General features: G+C 32.9%; 1 protein-coding gene across 2 annotated transcripts; it reads left to right on the plus strand.

The window, feature by feature from the left end:
• The first annotated feature begins 2614 nt into the window (after nt 1-2614).
• Nucleotides 2615-15029, plus strand: LOC113852611 (membrane-associated progesterone-binding protein 4). 2 transcript variants are annotated; one of them, XM_027482925.1, is made up of 8 exons: nt 2615-2801; nt 2991-3067; nt 3167-3238; nt 3361-3398; nt 4090-4133; nt 4352-4398; nt 9513-9687; nt 14378-15029. In XM_027482925.1, exons 1-8 carry the CDS (start codon nt 2697-2699, stop codon nt 14543-14545), a joined length of 726 nt encoding a protein of 241 aa, XP_027338726.1. In that variant the 5' UTR covers nt 2615-2696; the 3' UTR covers nt 14546-15029. The 2 variants fall into 2 exon arrangements, with proteins under 2 accessions (XP_027338726.1, XP_027338727.1); XM_027482926.1 differs by having other exon boundaries at nt 2697-2810; nt 14378-14657.
• The last annotated feature ends 6456 nt before the right edge of the window (nt 15030-21485 follow it).

The following is a 21485-nucleotide window of genomic DNA, read 5'->3' on the forward strand; positions in this document are numbered from 1 at the left end:
AAAGAGTTTCGCAACAAAAAAAGAATCGTCTCGAAACTCGGCCCGTAGCTTGAGGTATCATCGAAACAGTAAACATTGCCTAGAAACGCTCAGAAACTGGAGGAGTGCCGCCACTCGGAAGAAACTGCGAAGGCCATATCTTTCATGTCCGAGATTCGTTTTCTGCAAAATCAGACTCCAGACTGAAGCCCCTGACGAAATCTTCCAAATGCATCAGGAACTAACTCAAAACTCATCCCGCAGCTCGAGAAATCGCCCAAACAGTAAAAAGGGGCTGATAGTGGAGTCGTGTGGAACAAGTTGCGAAGGCCATAGCTTTCATCTGTGAGCTTTGTTTTTTGCAAAACTGGATTCCATAGTGAAGCCCCTGGAAAGGGCTTCATAACAAAAAAAAGAATCGTCTTAAAACTCGGCCCATAACTTGAGATATCGTCGAAACAGTAAACATTACCTGGAAACGCTCAGAATCTGGAGGGGTGCAGCCCCTCGAAACAAACTGCGACGGCCCTATCTTTCGGGTCCGAGATCTGTTTTTTGCAAAACAAGACTCCATAGTAAATCCCCTGACGAGATCTTCGAAATGAATTAGGAACCAGCTCAAAACTTGTCCCGCAGCTCGAGATATCGCTCAAAGAGTAAAACGAGGTTGAGAGTGTGGCCGTGTGGAACAAGTTGCAAAGGCCATTGCTTTCATCTGCGAGCTCCTTTTTTGCAAAAACTGGACTCCATAGTGAAGCCCCAGAAAAGAGCTTTATAGCAAAAAAAGAATCGTATCGAAACTCGGCCTGTAACTCGAGATATTGTCAAAACAGTAAACGTTGTCTGAAAACGCTAAGAATCTGGAGGGGTGCAGCCAGTCGGAACAAACTTTGAAGGCCATATCTTTTAGGTTCAAGATTTGTTTTCTGGAAAACTAGACTCCAGAGTGAAGCTTATGATGAGTGCTTCAAAATGAGTCAGGAACCAACTCAAAACTTGGCTCACAGCTAAAGATATCGCCAAAACAATAAAATAGGGCTGATAGTGCAGCTGTGTGGAACAATTTGTGAAGGCCATAGCTTTCATTTGCAAGCTCGATTTTCTGATAAACCAGACTCCAAAGTGAAGCTCCAAAAAAGACCTTTTGCAACAAAAAAAAATCGTCTCGAAACTCGATCTATAGCTCAAGTTATTGTCAAAACAGTAAACATTGCCCGAAAACGTTCAAAATCTGGAAGGGTTCAGCCGCTCGTAACAAACTGCGAAGGTCATATCTTTTAGGCCCGAGATCCGTTTTCTGCAAAACCAGACTCTAGAGTGATACCCCTGACGAGATCTTCGAAATGAGTGAGGAACCGGCTCAAAACTTGTGCCGCAGCTTGAGATATCGCCCGAAGAGTAAAACGGGGCTGAAAGTGCGACCTTGTAGTACAAGTTGCGAAAGCCATAGCTTTCATCTGCGAGCTCCGTTTTCTGCAAAAATGGACTCCATAGTGAAGCCTCAGGAAAAAGCTTCGCAAAAACAAATGAATCGTATCAAAACTCGGCCAGTAGCTCGAGATATCATCAAAAAAGTAAATATTGTCCGGAAATGCTCAGAATCTGAAGGGGTGCAGCCACTCGGAACAAACTATGAAGACCCTAGACCCTAGCCCCTAGCCCCTAACCCCTAGACCCTCAACCCTAAGCCCTAGGCCATAGACCCTAGTCCTAAGCCATAAACTCTACACCCCAAACCCTATAACCTAAACCCTACACCCTAAAGCCCTAACCCCAAACCCTAGACCCTGAACCCTAAACTTAGACCCTAGCCCCTATCCCCTGCCCCCTAACCCAAACCCGAAACCAAACTCTTAAACCCTACACCCTAACTCCTAAACCCTTAATCCCTAACACTAAACCGTCAAATATCAACACTAGACATCGATACATAATAATTTCTATTATTTTGATAAACGAAATTTTAATATATTGACTGAGCTAATATTTTAAATCTTCAAATAATAGAGTGTATGGAATATATATACATGTTGGCTTCTCAAATGTAAAAATTACACATTCACTCGTATTTGGTATAATCTCACCATTAAAATAAATAACAATGACAACACTCATTTTTTCTTTCTATAAAAATACAAAATTCTCAAAAATTAGGAAAAGATATGTACGCAATTACAAATGGCTAAGGCTACCAAAAATTTCACATTTATAGACTCATCACTTAAAAATCGCAATTTGTGTTTTTTTACTGTTTTTAAACTATTTTTCTTTGGTCAAATATTGTTATGGACGAGTTTAAAGTACTATTTTTACTTTTTTTTTTGTTAAATATTACTATTTGTGATTTTAAGATATTTTTTTAATTTAATTCAGTCAAAACTCACGCTTTGTAATTTTTATAATTTTACTCTCTTTTTTTCGATAATTTGTAAGTTACAATTTTTTATCTGAAAATTTTGATTTTTTGACATATATGTTTACCTTACATATAAGAACGCCAGTTACGGTTTTTATAAAAGACTATATTCTGATAATATTGCCAAATTTTCTGTATTCTTGTAATTTGATTTTAAAATAACCATAATTAAAAAAATTACCCTATAAGTGTATCTTTTATTTTATTTTTTTTATTGACTTCTGAAACCTTAACTATTTGCCGAAAAACATGTAAATATGCAGGCGTCTCAGCGACAAGACCGAACTGGAAAAACAAAGCAATGTGGTTGAAAACGTTAACAACCTCCCCTCTTTCGGGAATCGCTGTTTTGGTCCTTCTCTTCGCTCTCCTTCTCAGATTTTACATTAAATTCGACACCACGCAGGTAACAGCTGCTAACACCCGAGAAAAAAAAAAATTTAAATTCTTGGGTTTGAGGTTTTTGTGGTGCTTGTTAAATTGAGTCATAAAATATCTCATTTTTCTTTTAAATTTTAATCAAGTGAAATATCCGACCCGAAGCCATGCGTGGATGATGAAGTCAACAATTTTAACTCTGCATTTTGTTTTGTAGAGATTGTTCAGTGCTGAAGAACTTGCATTGTTCAATGGAACGGATGAAGGGTTGCCAATCCTTCTAGGAATTCTTGGGTAATTTGCCATATTCATTGAATGACATTGTGGCAATTGTAATGTTACTTTAGATTGTTAACTCTGATATGTTAATACTTTTTTATTATTTCTTGATAGATCTGTTTTTGATGTAACGAAGGGAAAATCTCATTATGGTTTAGCAGGGGGCTACAATCATTTTGCTGGAAGGCATGCTCTTAAACCCTTCCCTCATCCAATCATGATTTTTGTTGTTCTTGGAATTTAATGAAACTTAGAGATTTCAACTCATAGTGACAGCTTTTTTCTGTTTTTTTTGGGAGCAAATTCAGGGATGCTTCTCGCGCTTTTGTCTCTGGAAATTTCACAGGTAAAAGACTTGTGTGTGGGTTGTTCAGGCTGGTGTTTCTTAATATGAGTCAATAATCCTCCTTTGGAGACACTGGGTCAACCGCAAAAGATGAGAACTGCATTTTTACTGTTGGGAATCTAGAGAATTTGTAATGTTTTAAATGTGGGGTGATAAAAAAGGTGATTCATAATTAACCAAACCAAAGTAACTATTTTGAGTTACTTTTAATATTCACTTTGTTCCATTTGGTTTTGATTTTTGGTAATGGATAGCTATGTGTGGTTCATGTTTTTGTAATTTTATTTGTTTTAAATTTATATGATGTTGTAGACAAAATTGATTGGATATCTATCATGTTCTTGATGCTTTAAATCGCAGAATAAATAAATACTAGATAAATAAATGGATGAATTACATGTGCTTGGAAACTATGGCCTTTATTCTTTCTTAACTTCTAATCTGATTTGAAAGGGAGGAAATAAGGTTCGTGAAAATAAAATTAGGTTAACAATGGCTTGTAATTTCTTTTAGAAGTTAAAATTTGGAGGGCCCTGCATAGACCTTGTTGTCTGCTATGACTGCTCCGAGACATCTTATAATATTGCCTAATATTTGTCTGCTATTACTGCTCTGAGAAACATTTTTTTCTTTAATCATTCTATATACTTTTCTGTATTTTAACTTTGTATGTATCCTTTTGTTCATGTAGGAGATGGTCTCACTGACTCATTGCGCGGTCTATCAAGTACTGAGGTTGTAATTGATGTGATTTGTTCAGTTTTTATTAACTTTGTTTTCTGAAAGATTAAATTATAAGCCTAATCATCTAAATTAATTTTTCCTCTTGTCGTGTTGAATATATTGCTTCCACTTTTTTTTGTCATTAGTCATACCTGTGTAATGTCTAAAACATAGATGTAAATTTTTGTTTTCAAACCTAAATCTTACCCCAAATTAAATGGTGCGTGCAGGTGAAGAGTATTGTCGAATGGAGGGATTTCTACTCTAGAACTTATGAGTGAGTCATATCTTCTGCAATCTGCTATTTTGTTTAAACTTTTATGTAGCTTATATTAAAGTCTTGAATGTTTTGGAATGCATTGTACAATTATAATTCAGCAAACTCATAGTAGTTAATCTTGGATAGCAGCATAGAGTGGCCGACCCAAAAATGCTATAGCGGGATGATCGCTATTTTAGGCATTATAAATATACCCATATAAATTAAGTTACACACATGTATATGCTGAAAAATATAAATTTAAGACCCAACTTAAAAACGTATGTAATAATGATTAAAAGTAAAAGTTTAAAAACATAACACATGTCAAATGTCAATAATAAGTAACAAAAAAAATATAAGAACTAAATAAATATAAGTCTAATGCTTACATGTTTAGGTGATGCCGAAAGCTTCACTAACCTTGAAGAAGACAACAAGAGATGAACAAAATGACTCAAAATAATCTCGGTCAGATTAGAGGCTTCATCAGAGACGAAGATGACTAGAAAATGTTCTTTTCTTGTTAGAAGCCTTTGGAGATGAAGGCCACACTCCAGTGGTAGAAACAGAGAGAACAAAGATGAAATGAGAGAGAGCTAAGAGAAGAGTTGAGGGGCTAGCGAGAGGAAGGGAGAAGATTCAGAAAATAAAGAGGAGAGGGGGCGAAATCCCAATATTGCCCCCCTTAAAAGCCCCAACATTAAAAAACAGCGGTAGATTCAGAATTTTCGAGGAGGACAGCATAGCGGCCGCTACAGCCGCTATTTGCAGCACGATAGCTACGACACTGAACTGCGACACAAAATTTTCGAGGAGGACAGCATAGCGGCCGCTATTGATAACTATAACCAAACTGATTCTTTTCCTTGGACATTGATTGATTTCTTTGGCTCCTAAGTTTCAGACCCCATAAAGCTTTTTAGACTTCTAGAATAACAACATATTTTTCATCTTGTGTTAGTTTTAATGGCTTTCTTAAGTATAGGATAAGAACCACTAACCACTGTGTGCTCTTGATCTATTTTTTCCCTGTTTGATTGGTGTTTCTTTGTGAAATTCATTGTTTTGCATCTACTTAGTGTGGTGTATGTTCTAGCTCATTAGACAGTTAGATGAGTTTTTAATTAGTTATGCCTGTCTTGGTTAAAGGAAGCCAAAATGTTGTGACCACATGCTGTCTAAGCTATATTTTGGTGTGTATGTTAGAGCTTGATTCTCATATCTTTAAGGAGAGAACAATTAGTGAGATCTTTCTTTGGGATAGGATTAAGCATTTGGCTTATGCATGGTGTAAAGCTCATGGTCTTTCAGAAGGCTTTTCCCTGCAGATATGTTTAGGAACAATCTTTGCTTTAATTTTTTTTTCTCCATCTCTTTTGGTCCATGTCTTAGTAGGATCTCTTATTCTCCAATCTCTTTATAATCTTCTTTTTATCTTAATGAATATTTATTTTACAACAACATAAACTAATTTTCTAATTATTTTAATTGTCTCAAATTGGTGAAATTACCGAACAAAATTAATTAGGTGAGTGTTAGGGTGTGGGTCTCCCAAGGCTCTTATCAGTGAGATAACAGATTTCACATAAAGGGGATTGAGGAGGATTAACCGGGATAAGGCTAAATAATTATTTTAGGAGGTGAGGACTGAGGACCCTACCTCCTATGAAGCATGGACATCTCTTTTGTTTGAAATGTCGCATTGACAGACACATTTCTGACCCTGACCCTTCTCGGACATTTGTTTGACACATGTCCACATGAGGTGTTCAATTATTATTTTTTTCAGCTTGGACACCTAAACCGACACTTCAATGTAGATGGAGGCACACAAGAATTATTAGAAAAAACTTTTTCGTTGTACTTTAGAAAAACTTAGCTTAACTTTTAATGTAAAATATTAAGAAATGTTTTTTAAATTTTTTTGGAAGGCTCATTGCAGTACTGTTCACACAAACTGTTTGTGGTACTGTTCTTTGCTTATTTTTTATATTTTGGTACTATTTGTCTCACCCATGGCTGGATCCACCCTTGGAGGTCCTCCAAAAGTTGAGCCTACTATTTTTTTTACCAATCATGTTAGTGCTCTGTGTCCACTGAGAATTTGGACAGCTCTAACTATGACACCTAGGCTTCTGATGTCAAGCTTTGGTTCAAGGGACAGCATTACCTCAACCACCTCTCCACAAAGGAGTCTATAGATGAAGGTGATTGTTCTAAGTGGAGCAAAGATTGATTTATAGTTTGTAGCATCATAAAATCCACCATTCATCTATCTGTGAGATGGATCTTTTGCTCCCATAAGATTTGAGCAGTTTGGGTGTAGGGTAAGGATCTTAATACTAATGACACTCTGCCTATATAAGGTTTACACATCCTCATGAGTGTTAGTGTTAGATAATAAAATGTTCTACATTGGTGAATTAGATGATAGAAAATTGTTAAAGGTGAGTTGGTTATATGCAAAGAGTTGGAGTCAATGGATGACATAATTTTAGTTTAGTAAAATAGGGTTGAGGGAGATCCAACAGAACTTTAGAATAAATTATTAAAAGAAATTTAGTGATAAATAATATTTTTGAGAATTTGATTTTTTATTGAGATCAATGATGTCATATAATTCATGTAGTCAATCCCACCTAGTGGGATAAGACTTGATTGTTGTTGATGATGATGATGTGATTATTTTTTAATCTATTATTCCTTTCTCACAACTAGTTGTTATATCACTTGAGTCTAAGTCTACTCCTTTTCACTATCAACCACTAGAAATATCCCACAATACAAAAAGAATTGACTTCTTTGAGTCCTCTACAAGTGTATCATTGTTGGCACCAACCATCTTATGTGCCATCATCAATTAGTGATGAGACTACTTTTGACTTATCCTCTGTTTTGGTAACGTATGCTTGATGAGATGTGTGTTTTTCATAGTAGTGGTACTTACGATCATGTTTCTCTTCCTCTTGGAAAATTTGTTATTACTTATTAGTTGTCTGTGGATTTACATTGCTAAGGTTGGCGTTGATGGTCAAATTAATTGCTTGAAGGCTTGCTTGGTGGTCAAAATTTATACATAGATCTTTGGTTTAAATTATGGCGGCACCTTCTCCCTTGTGAACAAAATGACCTCAGTTCAGCTATTCTTATTCATGTTCACTATTTGTCATTGGCCAGTTCATTAACTTGACATCCATATTTTTCCTCCATGTTGATTTGACCAAAGATGTATATATGAACAACCTCCTAAGTTTATTGCTTAAGAGGACTCTTTAGGACTAGTTTGTCATCTCCAAATATTACTGTATGGTCTATTATATAGAGATAAATGTCATATTGAAGTTGTGAGTTATTTAGATGCAGATTGAGCGGGCTCTCTTGCAAATAGAAGATCCACTTCTGGTTACTGCATCCTTATTGGTGAAAATCCGCTTTCTTGAGAAAGCAAGAAATTGAGTGTGGTTGGGTGTGAGCTTATCTAGTTTAAATAGTCACTCAAAGAGGTGAGATTTGGGGAGATTACACAAATGACATTATGACTTTACGTATTGTCTCAAATCCATTCTTCTATGAGAGAACCAAACATGAGACAAATTGTCACTTTATTAGCGAATATATCTTATTCGAAGATATCACCACTAGCTTCATCAATTCCAATATTTAATTGATGGATGTTTTTACTAAGCCATTAAGAGGTCCTTGAATTACCTATATATGTTACATGCTTGGTGTACGTGATTTATATGCTTCAGCCTGAGGGGGAGCATTGACAATATGCAATATAGTAATAGGGAAGCTTTTATTATCGTAATTATGTTTATTAGGTAATTGTATATTCTTGTGTTTAACTGTAATCACTCATTATTAATGACAAATAATATAAATATGTGCTCCTGTGTGTAACCCAAGACATGCGAATTCATTCACATGCTTTCTTATTCTTTTCTCTCAATAGTTATAAAAATAAGTTTATTGCCAACCTCATCTACTGGGACAAACTTAGTTGTTGTTATAGTTTTAAAAATAAGGTTATGCAATAAAATGGACACTAATTCTCTCACTAATTAGATGATTGTTTTTATTGAGGATATTACTGAAAAATTAACCATGAATATGATAATTGATGATTTTACCTTATGAAATAATGGAGAATGTTAAGAAACTTAGGCCTAAACATCTAAACACACCTCACATTCAAGACTAGACATTTGGTGCATAAAGTTTCAGGATTGGACATCTGCAAGTATCCCAATAGAACTGGACATCTAACATTCAAAACTAGATAAGCTCTGATATCATGTTAAGAAATTTAGGCCTAATTCACTCCCAAAAGCTAACTCATAGGAGGAGGACTATCCAAGCCCTTATAAGGAATATTTTGTCTTTATTCCTAGCCAATGTGAGACATCTTAACAGAGAACATAACTTCAAAAGTATAGGTATATTTTTTATCTTGTTATATGTTAGACACTATCATCTATAAATATATTAATGTAGTTTGTATATTATGATAGTTATATCTTAAATTTGCTACATATATTTTGCATGTGTTAGTTAAAATTTTCTTTCTATATAGGTCATATACACTTTTATCTTGGCTCCTCTTAAACCAAATTCTGGCTCCACCCCTTATGCTTATGGCTGTTTTAGGACCTTTCATCTCATTTGTGTACAGTGCTTAGACAACTTCTGATAGAAACTTGGTATCTTTACTAGAAAGAATGGGGAAAGAACTCTTCATAGAACAAAACACACACGCCGCAAAACTTTGAGGTTCTGCACATCCCATTTCCCAAAGGCCCTAATTTCCTCTCAAATGACAAGATATCCCTCTCTGAAAAAATAATTACATAGATAATGACAACAAATATTTACAATAAATCGTAATCATTATGATATATTCTCAACAAGTTTAAAACTTGCTTCTCATATGTTATTGTCTATAATGGCATATTTTCTGTACCTGCTTTAACATGTTTAGTATTTGTTTTACCAGCTACCACTATCATTAATATGCTTTGACTTTCTAGATCATTGTGTTAGGTTTAGGAAATTACAAAGCACTTGCCTTGGGACACAGCTCATTACTTGAATGTTTACTAGATTCTTTTCTATCCTTATTTTTATAGGTATGTTGGCAAGCTAGTCGGTCGATACTATGATAGCCAAGGGAGTCCTACTAAATATTTGAGAGGGGTTGAAGCAAAGGCTGCCAGAGGTGCACAGCTTCTAGAAAAGCAAAAGATTGAAGAGGCTAAACAACCTGTGTGCAATTCGAGATGGAGTCAAGATGAGGGTGGTGAGGTATGCACCATTATCACTATATGAAACCAGTTTATCTTCATGTTATTTATTGATATGATTTCTCCCAACCCAAACATTACTGGAAGTTTAGATTGGTGGTGAATCATGGTTGTTATACTTGAAGTTGAGTGAGAGTGATATTTTTCATATATTTCTAAGTAAATTGTATAATATTCATATACAAAATAGACAATCTCAATCCCTAAAGTTTAGGGATTGAAATTAGTGATGAATCATGGCTATGTTATACTTCAAGTTGAGTGAGTGATATTTTTCATATATTTCGTAATTTCCACAATATTTATATACAAAAGAGACAATCTCAATCCCTAAAGTTTAAGGATTTGTATTAAGCTATTTATGGTGACTAAATCACAAACTAAAATGATAGGCAACTTACAGCTAATAATATCTCAACACTCTCCCTCAAGGTGGAGCATATATATCATATGCATCCGGCTTGTTACATATGTATATTATCTTAGGGCCACTTAAAGACTTAGTGAAGATGTCTGCCAACTGATCTTTAGAGCAAACAAAGAAAGTTTTGATGATGCCTGAGAGAATCTTTTCCCTGAAAAAGTGACAATTCACCTCAAAATGTTTTGTTCTTTCAGGAACCACTAGATTGGAGGAGAGATATAATGCTGATTGGTTATCATATCACACATAAGCTCCATAAGACCAACCTCACAAAACTACAACTCCTAAGGGTATGTTTGGGAGTTATATTTAGGAGGGGAAGGGAAGGGAAGGGAAGGGAGGGATTAGGGAGGTTTAGTTGTTGTTTGGAAGTTAATTAATTTGAAGGGGAAGGATTAGGGGGTTTAGAATAACAAAAAATTATTTTTTCAAAAAAATGTTAGTTTTTAGAGTGAGAATTTTTTTAAAATATAAAAAAAATTAGAAATATGAATTTTAGAGGGAGAAAAATATATAATGTGTATTTTTTGAAAAAAATTAAAGAAAAAAATAGCAATAAATTAATTTTTTCAAAATATATTAATTTTTAGAGTGATATTTAAAAAAAAAAATTATCAAAAAATAGAAATATATTTTTTAAATATATTTTTAGAGTGATAGTTTTAAAATATACTAGTTTTTAAAAATATTAATTTTTAGAAGAAGAAAAATTTTATTTTTGTATTTTTTGAAAAAATAAAAAATATAAAGGGCAATAATATCATTTATATATTTAAACCCTCTATTACCCTCCCTTTCTCAAATTGAACATTCAAACAAGATAGGGGGTTTAATGCCCCTTCTCTTTCCTTTCCCTCCAAACTTCCAAACAAAGCCTAAAGTAAATGTTTCAACCATAATAGCTCACATGTAGTGTGAGTCATGGCACAATACTCAGCCTCTGTGCTTGACCTAGAACAACACTTTGTTTTTTACTTTTCCATGAGACAAGATTACCTCCCATGAAAACACAATAGCCTTAAGTAGACCGCCTGTCTCCTACATTTCTTGCCCAATCTGCATCCGAGTATCCAACAATATAAGTGTGCCCTTTGTCAGTGTAAACAAGTCCCTTTCCATGTGATCCTTTAAAGGCTCCCCTTGATTGGTTAGAAGTTTCACATTGGGATCCATGAGGTTCTAAACTGGTTTGCAATCTAGAAGGCCTGTCTCCTTTGAGATGTCAAGGGCATACTTCTTTTGAGAAAAAGAAATACCTGACTTTGATTGAGCTACCTCTATCCCAAGGAAGTAACACAAAGGACCTAGATCCTTAGTCTGAAAATGCTGGAACAAGTGCTGTTTCAGAGCCTCGATGCCTTCCTAATCATTACCTGTAATCACAATATCATTTACATAAACCACAAGATAGATATATTGTTGTGACGATGAACATTGAAAGTAAACAGAGTGGTCTGCCGTGCAGCAAATCATCCCAAACTGTTGTATAACTTTGGTAAACTAACCAATCCAAGCCTGAGGTTACTGTTTAAGGCCATATAAGGGCTTCTGCAATTTACACACAAGGTCCGACTCCCCCTGAGCAACAAATCCAAGGAGTTGTATTAAGAGTTGAAGCCAAGTTGAAGCTCGATTTTGACAACCATGGGTAGGTGGATGTGGAGCAAAAGAAGTGACTGGACCAGGAGCTGAATCACTGGGCTGTTGGGGCTGTTGCATGATGTGGTTGAATGAAAATGAGGAACAGGTAATATCGGAGGACTGCAATTTAGGTCAAGTGAAGAAGTATATGAAGGTAGGAAGTACAGACTATCTTCAAAGAAAGTTACATCTACAAAAGTGTAAAACTGATGTGTGGTGGGAGAATAACATTGGTAACCCTTTTGGACATAAAAGCAGCCTAGGAAGACACACTTGATGGTAGGAACTGACATCTTATCATGACCTGGAGAAAGATTATGGACAAAACAAACACACCAAAAAACATGAGGAGAAATAGTATAAAGGGAGTCCTTAGGATACAGAATGGAATAAGGAATTTGATTATTTAGAACAGAGGATGGCATCCGATTTATTAAATACCTTGCAGTAAGCACAACATTTTAAAGGTGCATTGGCACCTAGCAAGAGAGTGCAAGCAGTGTCCTCAATATGTCTATGTTTTCTTTTGGCTACACCATTTTGTTGTGATGTATGGGAACAACTAGAATGATGTATAATGCCATGAGATTCCATAAAAGGATTGAAACAATCAGAGAAGTATTCTCTAGCATCGTCACTATGCAAGACACGAATTACTTGACAAAATTGAGTTTTGATTTCTGAACAAAAGTTTTGAAAAATATTGAATAATTTGGAACGATCTTTCATTAAAAATATTCGAGTGCATCGTGAGAAATCATCAATAAAAGTGACATAATATTTATATCCTAAGAAATCATCAATAAAAGTGACATAATACTTATATCCTAAGACAGGCGAAACATAAGTAGGACCCCAAACATCTGAATGAATAACATCAAAGGAGACGAAGCTTGACTACTAATATGGCTAGGAAAGAAAGCTCTAACATGTTTTCCGAGTTGACATGACTCACTCTAAAGATACCAACTCTGAGAGATGAGGTACCCTTGATTTCAATTTATCCAAGCTCGGATGTCCCAACCGACGATGTAGACTAGGAGATTCAGCAGTTGCACATATGGTAGAAGCGGATGGCTGAAGACGTAGAGGTCATGTGATTCAGATCCAGCTCCAATCATCTGTCCTGTACTCCGGTCCTTTATCAAAAAGGAATTAGAAGTGAAGGTTATGACACAATTCAATGAGCTAGTCAGCTTGTTATTAGATATTAGATTAAAGTGGCACCCAAGAACTAATAAAACAGAATTTAATTGTAGTGAGGGAAGAGGTGATATTTGGCTAATACTAGTGGCTTGTACTTTTGACCCAACTGCAAGAGTAATATGATGTGGGGTTTTGGGTGATGATAAATTGGAGGAAAGAGAAGGATTACCAGTTAGGTGACCAAAAGCACTAGAATCCAAAATCCAAGGCCCAAGAGGTGCAGAATGTGAGAGACAAGTCGTAGAATTATTGATGAGTAACAATGGCAGATGAAGATGCTTGTTTGGCTACCTTCAATTCAAGATATTCTCTATACTCATTTGCGATCATCGAAATTGAATGAGTGCCACTGGATTCAATCTTTGAATCTAAGGTTGGAGTCGAAAATTGGGCAACATTAGCAGTCTTGCTTGGAAAACCATGCAAAGAGTAGCACCAATCCTGAGTATGTCTGCCCCTCTTGCAATAAGTACAATGAAGGCTCCCTCAACCACCTCTGCCACAACCTCGACCTCCTCAATCAGGAAAATTAGAAATAAAAGCAGTGGACTCAACCTGTTTGAGAATCATCCTGCTGTGAAGGAATCTGAATCAAACAATCAATGAGTTCTTCCACTGTAGGAATGATATGATTTGCAAGAGTTTGATCGTGAACAAATCCATAGTCCTTATCTGATTGTCCTTCCATGCAGCTGTGGCAGATTAATAGTTGCATTTTCTCAGGTTCATCCATAGTGTTAATAGATTCAGTAAGGGCAAAGTCTAATACGACCACTTCAACACGGTATTAGGAAAATCTTCCTGACATGGGGCTACGAAATCTTCCCTTAGTGGATATAGTTACACTGATTATCCTGACAATGCACAGCTATTAATTAATCCACTCAAGCTACAATGAAGGGGAATTGGATAACTAGGAATCTTTTTCTTATTTTGATGTAATTTGGGTAATGAGTTTTATGCTTATATCTTCCACCTGTAACCAAATGATTGATGTTATCATGGTCATGTTGTGTTGTTATACCAATCTTTTAAGTATGCATGAATATTTTCCCTTCTATCACTCCTTTTACTTTTACCCTTCTATCTATCTCATAACTTTGTTTCGCTTTCTTTTTTCTTATGATAGATTTGCAAGTATTCATTCTACATTTTTTGTAAATTACCTCCTGATGGATTTAGTAAACTGTCGTGGGCTCAGAGGGCATGCCAATTCCATTTATTTTATGTTCTAACAAGTTTTTGGTCGCATCTTGTCGTGACACCCTCTGGGTACTTGGTAATAATTAGGAAATAACTTGTATAGATCACGAGCTTACCCATGCGTGGCAAATTTGTTTACAAGTTATGACAGTTCATCGTAGCTATATTAATGCAGATTGTTTCCAAGTTATGACATAGATTTTCCTCTTTTGAGCAGGTATGGTGTGATGTTGGCCACCCTAGGTTGGTTCAGAGGCCACTAGAAATTGCTTTGACTGGTAAGATGAGTAAGCGTTGTGCATGCTTTGAAGATTCTCAGTTGGGCCAACCTGGTTTAGAATTATATGAAGGTTGTGACTACCATGCTACCAGGTGCAAAGTATAGTCAGGAATCAAACACCAATGGGGGAATATTTTTTAGTATGCGAGTGTTTGATTTCTGTATATTAAAAGGTTAGTTTAGTTAAGTTGGTAATTATTTTGTACCTGGTTATATTTGGATGCATAGTTTAGTCAACTTTTAGTTGGATAACATAAGTTAGAATGACTAAAAATAATTTATTTATGAAAAAATAGAGACTATCTTAACAAAATATTTTATAGGGATTAAGTCAAAATTATGCAATTTTTATGGAGATCAAACAATTAATTAAGCCTATTTTCAATCGGGGATAATCACTTTTTTCTTACAGTCGGGTTTAAAATTTGTGCTATCTGTCTGCACTTTATAGTATACTATACTAGTTACTAGCCTCCTTGTGACCAGAAAACAAGTAATATATGCCTATATTAACATTAATGTACTTTTAAATAATAGGGTATTTCTTTGCTAAGAAATAAATCGATATAAATAATTGTTTACGTTGTGCTTGAAACATCAGATGATATAATTATTTTGACTCAATTTGAATTTGTATTACCTAATATGTAAATCCTCACGTGTTTGGATTTTATTGCGAAAAATAACAGATGAATTGACTTACAAATCAGTGTTCATGTTTGAAATATAGTAAGGATGACCTAACTGAATTATTTTAATAATTTTACGTTATTTTTCTTAAATGATCAATTAGATTAAAAGAAAGTAGCCGATTGAAATTAAATTTAATATTAAACTAGGCAATTTTATCTAGTACAGCAAAATGTTTGAAAAGTAAATGAAGAGCAAATGTAAGATTACTGATTCAAGCGGAAATGGCAAAAGGCATCATAAGTTGAACATAGCATGGAGATGAATGACTATAAAAATTAGTTCGGAAGATATTTGACTTATGGTATATGATAGACGTCTTAATTTTATCTTATTCTCAAAATTGAAAATGTTTCTAAACATAGTCAAGATTGGATTGCTCTTTCGTTGGTTCTTTTGTGATAAAAACCATGGAAATGATTACGACTACAAAGCTAAAACAGATAAAATTATGATAAAAAAAATAAAAAGTTACTCACTTCAACTTTAGTTTTCGACAAACTCCTAGATTTTGGACAAAATGTAAGGAATTCTTTCGCAGGGTCGGCCCTACATATATTTAGGTCTAAAGCAATTTTTAAATGAGGCATTTTAAATCAATTAAAAAATTTTTTAATTATTGTAGTTTTATTTAAAATTTATTCTTCAAACTTGTTGATATGTAAAATTATTTATTAATGTATCATAATTAATTTCATTTATCATTTCTTTCTCAATTGACCTTAAAGCTAATCCATTTAATTTTTGTTGAGAGATAATTAATCTTAAATAAGATCCAATTAATTCGAACTATCAGGTATTTTCTTTTCACGTGCCCGACAGCTAATATGCATACGGAATTCTGTTGATAGCTTTATAGAGGTTTATTTTATTCATGGTCCATGGTAGGAGGGAATTCTTATGCAATTCACAATTGTTTTTCCTAAAATTATAACAAAGTTTTACATTAAGTATTTGAATGCGAAAATAAAAAGAAAATTATGGTCAGTATAGATTTTCTCAATTAGGAGTTTGATCCTTATAATTTGACGTTTTAGATTGTATTTGTTATACTTTTATCCAATTGAATTTAAATTACTCCGATGAAAGTATTAATTTTTCCCACTAACTTAAATTTAAATCCTGCAGCTTCTATTAATTAGGACCTACAATGTTGGGTTAAATTGAAATCAACGAAAAAACTGTCTGAATCTCATAATTGAACTCGAGTTAGGTTAAATTGCGATTGATAAGATGTTTTTTCACCTATCCTTACATGATCAAATTAATATTAGGTCAAGTTGAATTGCTTTATAGAACAAAGCTCATTTTAAGTTAGGTCAGATAACCCAAAAAATTTAAAATAATCTTCTTTATACTTTTTTTTTTCAGGACATTTGATAGACTATAAAATATAGAAGAAAGCCTGAGAGAATAATTCCTAGAACGTGTATTTTATAAAGAAGGATCAACCATAAAAAGTCAAGTTGGTAAGCAATTAGGAAATTAGTCTAAATTTGAATTATATTCTTGATAGGAAATTCAACATCTAAAGGAGAGTTCTAAGATTGCTCGTAAATTATAATTTTTTTTATTAAGTAATAAAATTTTGTCTCATTCTTATCTTTAAATCCTAACAATTGGTCAAACTTGCCACATACAGTCCCATGTTAATAAGAATGAGTGAGAGGGTCAACATCCTCAAATTTAGAGTTTAGCAAGTGTAATTAGCGATGGGTGTTTTACACATTTTTGGTCATGAATAAATACAGTGACAAATAGAGTTTAGTAAACAAATGCAGAAAATACAAGGGATGCAACAAATGTTACTTAAGCTTTATTTTAGACTTTGGAGGAGGAAGGAAGAAAATGTTTTGACTGGGGAAGGAGAGGAGGAGAAGGGAAGGGAGGTTAAACCTCTTTTAATTTGGATATTTAATATTGAGAAGGGAGGGTAAGGAGAGTTTAATTATATAAATAAAAATATTATATTTTATATCTTTTATTTATATTTTTTTTAAAAATAAAAAATAATATTTTTCTTTCTCTAAAAAATAATTTTAAAATTTTTATATTTAATATTTTATTTTTTATAATTTTATTAAAAAAAATTCTTACTTGAAAAATTAATATTTTAAAAAAATGTTAGAATCCTAATTGTAAAAGAGTGTGAGAGAGAAAAACATCTAAATTGAAAAAACTCAAAAAACTAGTGTTACGAGGACTTTAGAGGCTTTAGAAAAACTCTCAAACCATTTCCCTTTTAATTAAATAACTCCCAATAAGGATTAAGTCCTCTTAACCCCTCCCCTCCTAAACACAATTGTCAAACATAATCTTAGAAAACTTAAAAAATTTAGCAAAATTAGAGGAGATGAAAATTAGAGTAATGGAACCTCACAAAATTATTAAATGGAGTGGTGGTAGTTTTGAGGAATTTCATTCTCCAACCAAGAAAGTGAACTTTCTAGCTTTCAATGGTGTTGATTCCACACAACATATTTGCAAGGTCAAGACATATTTTGAGATGCATAAGTGAAGTTGGTCAAGTTATACGTGGAAGGAACCACTAACTGGGTCAATTTGTGGAGTGAGGACAAAGAACCTACATGGGACAATCTCAAGCAAGCTTTGTTTGTTAGGTTTGGAGTAGGTCATCTTCACAATCTATTTGAAGGTCTTTTCCTCCAAATTACCGTGTAAAAATACAATTTTAATGTTTAATTGCAACAATGGTCAATGGTGAAAACCATGCCCAACAAAAGGAAGATGAAGGCCATCTTTGCAATTAGAGAAAAGTACACTATAATCCAACCCATAGACTTATGTATATCCTTTAGCCCAAGACCAGCATTTAAGATACATGTATATTGGAGTGTCAAATTGGGATTGCCTTAAAGGATTAGGTCGCTTAACCCATTAAAAATGGCAGGTTGGGCTGAATATTTTAGACCCACTTATCTTGCCTTGTTTTATTCTGCCAAAATGTAGGCCAATGGCAGGTTAGGCTGTCAAGCCCATTAAATATAATTTTTTATTAATATAAAAATATTTTTAATATTTTTTTGTTAATTTTAGGTGAACTAACCCAATAATTCATTAGCCTACCAATCCTTTCTTTTATATATATAATCTTTGGAGGGCTTGCTAGTTAGCCCATCAGCCTACCTTTAAACAGGGCGCAGGCTAGCCTGTTTTCAGGCGGGCTTTTGGCAAGGAAAAAGTGGGTCAGGACAATCTGGCCCATTTAATACTTCTATTTTAACAATAAAGTCTCATCGAGAACCTTTAACATGAGTGTAAGGTTGACATTTCATCATAATCGCATGACACCGTCGAATGTGATCAGATAAAGCCAATTATAAATTGGATGGAGGTTATAAGAAGAATGACTACCTTTACAGATATTGATGGACAAATAGATAGAGGTAGGTGGATTTGGAGTAAGAAAAGTGACCGCAACAAAAGTTGAATCACCAAGCTAAATTGCAGGAGTTAAATCATTGGGTTCAAGTGCAAGGGCTATTGTAGGACCTGGTCGCGCTCATAAGTAGTCCCAAATCATCATACACTAGGTAAGGAAGAATTTGGTACCTTTAGAGTTGTTCCTGTTGAGAGTGCATTGATGCTCTGGTGATCTCTTCTTCTGCCATATAGTAAGACGTTTCTGCGAATCTTCTCAATTCTTCTTTTATATAGTGTGGGGAGGGTACCTGCAAAAGACACTTCGATGGTAAAGTTAGATGCCAGTTTAAGTAATAAATGTTATCTTCTGTTTTAAAAGTCAATCATTTACCTGTACCTCTTACTTTCCTTTTATAGGTAATATTTTGGATTAATGGACTTCAATATTCAGCCCTGTTTTAAGCCTTTTACTTAAGTGGATAATTAACAGATTATTCGATTTAATCTATTTTACCTTAAACTAAGTTGTCTTAATTCTGACTAGATGGGTGTTCGTTCTTCTAGGACAAAGGGATACTCGAATTCCTTCTTTTGTCATGATGACCGAATATGATGTCTCATCCAGTACAAGAGTAGAAGGAGGAGACATTATATGAGTAAAATGAAGAACAAGCGATACCGGAAGACAGAGATTGATATATAGTGAGAGAATAACAACAATAACCACTATGTGGTGGGAGACAACGATAACCCTTTTGGACACAAGAGTAACCTTGGAAGACACACTTGATGGTATGAGTAGACATCTTATCACGACCTAAAGAAAGATTATGAACAAAACAAACACACCTAAAAACACGAGGAGAAACAATATAAAGAGAGTTCTTAAGATATAATACGAAATAAGAAATTTGATTATTTAGAATAACCATAGCATTTAATTTATTAAATACCCTACAATAAGTACAACATCACTCCAAAACTTTGAAGGTGCATTGGCACTTAGCAAGATAGTGCAAGCAATGTCCCTAGTATGTCCATGTTTTTTTTCGGTCATATCATTTTGTTGCGGTGTATAAGGATATATAAACTAATGCATAATTGCATGAGATTTCATAAAAAAATTCAAAAACAATCAAAGAAGTATTCTTTAGCATTGTCATGATGTAAAACAGAATTACTTGACCAAATTGAGTTTTTATTCTTGAATAAAAGTTTTGAAAAATATTGAATAATTCATAACGATCTTATATTAAAAATATCCAAGTGCAACATGAGAAATCATCCATATAAGTGACATAATACCTATATTCTAAGATAAACAAAACATGATTTGAACTCCCAAACATTTGACTGAATAAAATTGAAAGGAGATAAAGCTTGATCATTAGTAGGAAAGAAAGCTCTACATGCTTTCTAAGTTAACATGACTCACACTCTAAGATTCTAACTGAGATGATGTATAATTTTCTTCAATTTATCCAAACTTAGATGTCCTAACTAACAATGAAGTAGACTAAAAGATTTAACTATTACGTAGAAGTGGATGAATAAAGAAAATAGAGGCCATATAATTTAGATATTATTTTAACAGTTTATTTCATACTTTAATTCTATGTAAAAAAATAAATTAGAAGTAAAATGTCATGTCATAACACAATTCAACGAGCGAGTCAACTTGCTAATAAATATTAAATTAAAGAAACACTTAAAACTAATAAAATAATATTTAATTTATTTTGCTATATTAACTTTTCGTGTAATAATAATGATACTTATTTTAGTTTTAAAAAATCACAATTTCTATAATCTTGAAAATAAAAGCAACATATTCTTTTGATTTCAATCAATTTACGATAGATCACTTTTATTATTACATATCTATACTTACTCTTAAAAATAATATATTTTTTATAATAGAATTATTATAATTAATCTAATTACTACTTATTATCTCATTTAGTTAAATATTTATTCGTTTATAAATAAAGTAATTTATATGAACTTAATCTATAAATTTTTAAGGTTATAAAAATTTTATTAATCTATAAAGTTTTAAGATTATAAAAAATTTATTTTAATTTTAATATTTTATATATAATAATTTCAAAGACTAAAATAATTTTTTTATAAATTTTTTATGAAATGTTTTTTTATAATTTTAAGAACTAAATTAATAAAATCTTATAATTTTAGTTATTATCAATTTTTATATACAACTTGTAAGTTCAGATTTTTAAATACGTTATGAGTTATAACAAATCAGAGTATTTTAAAGGATTTATTATGTTGATTTAAATTTTATTTTTCTAATCTATTTTTCTTTAAAATTTATATTTTTATTTAATAGAATAAAATATTTATTATTTGAAGTCATAATGTTTTTAAAAATTTATAAAATTAAAAAATGGTCACATAATATTTTTAATTATTTAAATAAAAATTATTTTAACTTAATAATACCCCTATAAGTCATGAAAACATTATTAGTTTGATTTTAAAGTTTAACCATCTATGCAGTATTTCTGTAAATTATGTGAAAGAGTTTAAAAAGTATAATTCATTTTTTTTATGAATTTTAAAAAAATTAACTCATAATTTTAATTTGTTAAGAATATTTTTTTTAGAATAAATACAATTTTAGTTTATAATAATAAAAGTATCGGCTTTTTTTAATTAAATTTTTTTATTTACTTTATCTTTGGTAAATAATTATTTTAAACATAAAACAAACTACTATAATTTTTAGACATGATTTCATATATATATATATATATATATACAGTTTTACTGTACAAAATTTTATTTTCTTTGATACAAATTACCTTTAATTTAAACATACCTAAATATAAAATTTATATGATATAACTAATAATCACAATAACACTTATAAAATATTAATTATTAAAACATATATTTTTCCACGAATTCGAACAAACCGTAAATTTTAACCATAGCTAAATACTTATAC

Source organism: Abrus precatorius, unplaced genomic scaffold (genome assembly GCF_003935025.1).
Source record: "Abrus precatorius isolate BTA unplaced genomic scaffold, Abrus_2018 Scaffold10, whole genome shotgun sequence".
Classification (NCBI taxonomy): domain Eukaryota; kingdom Viridiplantae; phylum Streptophyta; class Magnoliopsida; order Fabales; family Fabaceae; genus Abrus; species Abrus precatorius.